At 37.1% G+C, this 6,000-nt stretch overlaps 1 protein-coding gene across 3 annotated transcripts in view; it reads right to left on the bottom strand.

Annotated features, from left to right (window-relative positions):
* Positions 1 to 4,215: 4,215 nt before the first annotated feature.
* Positions 4,216 to 6,000, bottom strand: part of SRBD1 (S1 RNA binding domain 1) — a 120,133-nt gene continuing 118,348 nt past the window's right edge. For all 3 annotated transcript variants that reach the window (XM_056488318.1, XM_056488317.1, XM_056488320.1), the window contains exon 23: positions 4,216 to 5,215. In XM_056488318.1, the coding sequence (XP_056344293.1) occupies positions 4,926 to 5,215 (290 nt within the window). In that variant the 3' untranslated portion in view covers positions 4,216 to 4,925. The remainder of the gene's footprint in view (positions 5,216 to 6,000) is intronic.

Genomic DNA, 6,000 nt, shown 5'->3' with positions numbered 1-6,000 from the left:
CCTCCATTTCCTGCCCTCCTCTCCTCATCACATAAATAGCAGTCACGGTGCCAACATACAGCCTCTGGTATGTGGCAGTTTTCGCTCTCTGCCAAGATATTCCACACATTTAATTCTGAGGTGAAAGTACTTTCCTAAGATTTCACTTCTATTTGGTCTTTGTAAAGGACCCTCAAGCATAGCAGTTCCTCTCATGACATTATTTCCACATACCTCATTGTGAGTCACATGCAAAAAATTCTCTGCTTGACCACAAATAAAGGCAGTCTTTCCTTGAAATATGACTGTACTGAAAGCACTTTTCATTTAGAAACATAAAAGTGAAGTAGGATAAATGGATCTGTAAGATAAGGAGAAAATAACATTGATTAACTTTTCTGAGGTGCTGGTCTCCTGATTACTGCTTAAGAACCGTATCCCAACAATTAAAAGCCTGAACTCAACCAGATTTAATAAACCTAAAGAAATCATGGGAATCCTCAGTCATGGGAATATTAAATGCTCCTTTCTTTGTTGTTTCTTCTGAAGAACAAGAGAGGGGAAACAAAACAAAAATTTGTAATATTATCAACTGGACTGCTGTGTTGAACATGCCTTAAGTGTTTTTCAATTCTAGAAGCCCAACAAGCTAAAAGCTCCAACTAGTGAAACAAACAGAAACCAAACAGACTTGATTAAAAGCAGCAATCCCCATTGTGGAAGCTCACACAGAAGCAACACTCCTGCACTGATTCCCTCCCAGATCAGAGTTTTGTAATTTCCAAGTTGCAGAATTTTGCTATTTCCAGCTTGCAGAAGCTGTAGTAAAGGCTGTGGTGCAATACATACACTTCTCATGATTTGCTGTTCAACTACAGGTGTCTACAAATTGTCATCAGTTGCTGTTATGAGTGACTTACATCCATCTGAAAAAATACCCAAAATTCTAATGTGGATTAGATGGTCAGCTCCTAGAAATACCTGTCAGTAAGCAGTGATCTCCAACAGCCTCCTGGCAGTAGGTACCTGTAGCCAGCACAGAGTTACAACATCCACCAGAGGGACCATTTAGAGGCTCATGTGGAAACAGGCAATTGAAGTTCTGCATAAACTAGTCACCAAGGTTTGCTGTGAGAAACACAGACACATCATTTACTTGTGAAGCTTTATAGAGTATGGATTCAAAAGGATTTTACAAAATGAAACACTTCTAAACAGAGTTTCTACATGCCCATGAGGTGGGTGAGGAAACATTTGGACCAGTAAAAAGAGGTGCTCTCAAACTTTTAGGTGGTCTCTAACTGGAAGGAGTGGAATTACTGACTTGCCCAACCTTTACTTAGCCCTAGAGACACACGAACTCCCTCACAGCTTTTCCTGAAACCTTGAATAAAAGGGAGACAGAGTAACATGCACTGGGATTACCAACTAGTTCCTTCCACTGTTTTACAGGATTGGTAGTCTTGAAGCTGGATGTTCTTAAGCAGAGCTAAGTAGGTACATAAACCACCCTCAGAAAGTCCAGAAAAGCAAGGTGCTATTCAGGCTGAAAGGAGAACTCACTCAGCACTCACTTCACAGTGGGTAAGGCTCCTTATAGAAAGCTCTGAAATTAGGCAAATATGATTCATGTTTGGTTTCTAGCTTCCAGGCATAGAGCTTCTAAGTGTATTTGTTGTTAAATAAATACAGACACCAAGTTCAAGACGCACTACCACAAAGCTGTTAGATTATTTGTTCTCCTGAATTATGCATTACTTTCCCTTGGTATGCAGCTTTTCTAACACAAGTACCCTGCAAAACCCAAATTCCAGCATGTCTATATGCCATATGGACCAGCTTCCCCAAACGTCTGCTCCTCATGGAAATTCTATTTGTTTTCCTATTGATTTTATTATGTTTAACAGCATACTAAATCATTCCTGAGGTTGACAAGTTTCTGGAAAATTGATATATGCTGTCTAAAACTGCCTGAGGCAGGAATAAAACCAAAACAAATGGCTTCTTTTAAGCTCTTGTTTTGCATTACCACAGCCAGGCATACAAGTGCCATCTTGCTTAGTAGAATTCTTCTCCTTTGTGTAATATCTGAAGCACAGGAAATCTTTAGAAGCTCTTCTTATGAGTCTGCATATCAGGGGAAGGTGATTGCAAAATACCAGACTACTTGAGTGAAGGTGGGACTAAAAAGGCAGATTGTCATCCAAGATCAATGGGCTGGATTTTCTCTCTGGGGAGAGGTGGAACTACACAAGGTGTGTAGATGCTTTGGAATCTACAGCTTTAGGCAAAAGTAGAATTTTTAGTGAGACTCAAAGACTTGTATTTAATTCTTATGAGAAACTGTACTTTGAAGCAATTGTTTGTTTGTTTAAAATTTTGAAGACATCAGCATTAAGCAGTACTGAATTTGTTCCAAAGATTGGACAGCATTTCAAATGGGAAAAAGCATCCATCAAGGAAAAAAAAAGTCTTGGTTCAGAAACTGAAGGGGGAGATGAATTACAGAATACAGTTTTGATGCTTTGATGCCAGAAATCTGAACACCACAAGAATTCAAGATGAAAACTGAGAATTAGATGAAGAAGAAGTAATTTTTAAATCTCTAAAGATCTGACAAAACCTGAGAAGTTCATTTGTATGCATGTTCATCCTTGTTAGACTCTCACTGGGCTGTTTTAACTGCTGTGTTCTGGCAAAGAAAAAAAGAAATTGTAATGGAAAAATATTTTTGTGGGAAGTAGTTAAGGCACTGCACTAGCTGACAAATAATGGGATTACATTTGCAGAGTTGCAGACATTTAAGACATATGACACGAAGTAATATATTTCCCATTTTGGTGTGGTTAAAAAAATTCAAAGAGGTAGACATGATATTCTCCTACAGTCCCTGTGATGACACATGAAAAGCTGCTGAGTTCCACTATGGAGAAAGCAAACTACTTATGAGTATGTACACTGAATTGTGGGCCAGTCCTCTGAGTAGGCAAAATGCCTCCTGTGAATTAACAGTGAGAGAAATAGTCTCAAGATATCTTGCATTTAGAGAATATCCTGATAATCCAAGAGATATACATAAAAATGCAAAAGATGCTAGAGTCCTCACAATATTACGGATTAAAAAAATGGATTTCAATAACAAACAAAATACCACAGAAAGAGAAAATACTCTTTATATTAATCACTAAATTGAGCTTCAGGAAATCAAGTTTCTCTCCTCCTTAGAGAAGGCCAAGCAAATCCAGTTAATTTTCTAAGTGCTTAGATACTGCAGAGATTATATATATAAAGTTTAACACAACTTCAACCATTCTACTGCTGGACATACTCCTGTAAGTGAATGTATTACCTGAAGAAAAAAAAAAATTCAACTTTGCTTTTCAACTCTGTTTTCCAAGATAGTAACATGGTATTACAGTTTCTAATTTCACAATAAAATCTACCTTGGAAAAGTATTACAGGAAAATGTCAAAAGGCCTGCAAAACACGATTCCAAGCTGTGCTGACTTTAACATAATAGAAAATGGTTGTTTTTGCTTCAGTGGACAAATGCAGTGAAGATAGTAAGAACTGTCTTCCTTTTTTCCATCTGCTAAATGATTCTTTTATCTCCAAAATACACTGTATATAGCTGGCTCATCATTTTGAAAACTAAAGGACAGAGCTGGGAGATTAAACCATGCTAACCTTTTCCTAACTCATGCATGGACCCTGTGCCAGCAGCTACTTGGACATTTGTAGTTAGAAAACTTGTCATGGAAGATGTCTGACATTTGCTATAATACATTTGGGCTCATCTGTTGCAGACCAGAGCTTCTGGCAATTTACAGACAATTTTGATGACTTCAAAGGAATAAATGCTCAACACACCAAAAACTCCCTGGAAAGACTACATACTACATATACACATACAAATATATATATATATTTTTGTGTGTGTGTATATATATATATATATATCTGCGCTGTTGCTATAAGATAATCTTGAGTGTACCTGTCCTCTGCAAACTTGGCTCAAGAGGTAAATCCTTTGAAACACCACCAAAATACCAAAAAACCAAGTGGTTTTGTCTGTAATTAGAAGACAAAGGGTCTCTAGAAGAAACAAACATCTTGTGCTAGGCACTCCTAGCAGGAAACAGTGAGTATTCAAAGTGTTAGGGATTAAGCATGTCTTGGAAAGAAAGACAACTAGGTCTGTTAAATCACTTGTAGAATCAGTACACTGAGAAAAGATGGACAGAAATGTTTTTATTTTGCAGAAGTGCAGAACAACACAAATGTTTTTTGACACCTTTGAGCAAAGTTCCTTAAACTGCAATGTACATCCAACTCTAAGCCATGACAACTGAACAAGCAAAAATAATACAGGTAAACAGACCTCCTAATAACGTTGGTCAAATAAATTAAAGATAACTATTCCTGAACTACCAATAGTTTTAGCAGATGCTTTTTCCTCAGTCTACTTCTGATACGTCATTACCACTTAATTTAAAAAGAACACTTTTTTTTCCCACCACTAGGAGTCTTATTTTAGACTATCAACCAGAAAACAGGCAAACTGAATGGCTGTTTTTTGTGAGGGGAGCTATAGATGTGTCTGCTTGTGCGGTACTAACTGAAGATTAAGACAGCAAATCTTGCACAGACAACAGATAAGAGATCTGTCTGACAGCCCACTGGAACTTCATTCACACTGCAGACAAAATAACAAGGTTTCTTGGAGGTAATCCAAAAACTGTTCCAACAATTATCAACAGAAAGGATTCAAGAAATGTGGTAAAACTGAAAACTGTGAAACTTTAAAAAAAAAAAAGAGGAAAAAAAAAAAGGGGCTGAAGGTTTCAAAATGTGCTCCTTTTCAACATTCGTTAAAAGCCTGAGTCTCCATAACCTTGCTGACATTACTTTCCTTTAAAGTCAAGGTTCAATTACTGAAACCCCTCTCATAAAACACGAATAAGATCCAATGTTATCCTCAGTCGAGGAATATCAACATTAAGTACTTTAACTTCCACTCTTTCACCAGGACCTAGGCCCAGGCTTCTCCTCTTCTTCACTTTAGAGAGTTTTGCTTCTGTTATGCTCCGCACTGGAATCAAACCTGCTTTTCCCACACCAATATCAACAAAAACTCCAAATGGTGTCGCATTTTCCACTTTTCCAGTCAAAACAGCACCAGCGCTTAAGTCTTCAAAGCAGACTATGCTTCTTTTGAAGTCAGGTTTATCAAAGTCTGTTACAGGAAAAAAAACCAAAAAACCACAAGTAAGACTCTGGAGAAAAAGGGTTTCTAAGAGTTGTTTCCAGATTATAGTTCCTAATTAATAAGTCATGCCAAGGTAGCTCTTAGATAGCAAATACTGCTTTCTGTACATTTGTAAATGAAGACTCATTTGTGATAAACAACTTGTTTCTTTTATTGTGTCAATCACTTTAAAAAAGTTAGATTATTGAAGTAGTAAGCATACTGAATTTTGTTTTGTGAAACTATCATAAGGGGATCAGAAGGATGTTGTATAGTAGGCAGTGACAGAGATTCTTTACATTTTCTCAGATCTAGGGTGAAAATACTTGAGGTGACTCGAGCTACATCAATTATACATGAAATTCTACTCCTGTAGAAATTTCCACACATTCACAGGAAGATGAATACAGTTTCATCACGTATGAAAAGTCATCAATGCACTGTTCTTAGGCTTGCCGTTCATCTGCATCATGACATCATATGAGCTTGATCACAGTGCTGCTTTGCACTGACAACTTGAAAATCACACAACCATGATCATAAGCAGCAATTATACAGGATATTAATGTTCACATTCTGCATTTAAGGGCACAGACAAGATATTTTAAAACTCTTATTTCACTACCACTCTCTGATTCTGCAGAAAACCCTTCTGAGCCATCTCAACTTCTCTTTCAATTATTTCCTATCATTTGACCTTTCCAAGACATAATAAGGATTGAGATTTTCCACAAGGAACATCATCAAATCAGAACTGTAATATTTTTTCTGCT

This window comes from Oenanthe melanoleuca, chromosome 3 (genome assembly GCF_029582105.1).
Source record: "Oenanthe melanoleuca isolate GR-GAL-2019-014 chromosome 3, OMel1.0, whole genome shotgun sequence".
Classification (NCBI taxonomy): domain Eukaryota; kingdom Metazoa; phylum Chordata; class Aves; order Passeriformes; family Muscicapidae; genus Oenanthe; species Oenanthe melanoleuca.
Note: the sequence above shows the minus strand (reverse complement) of the source record. Positions and strands in the feature narration are given on the sequence as shown.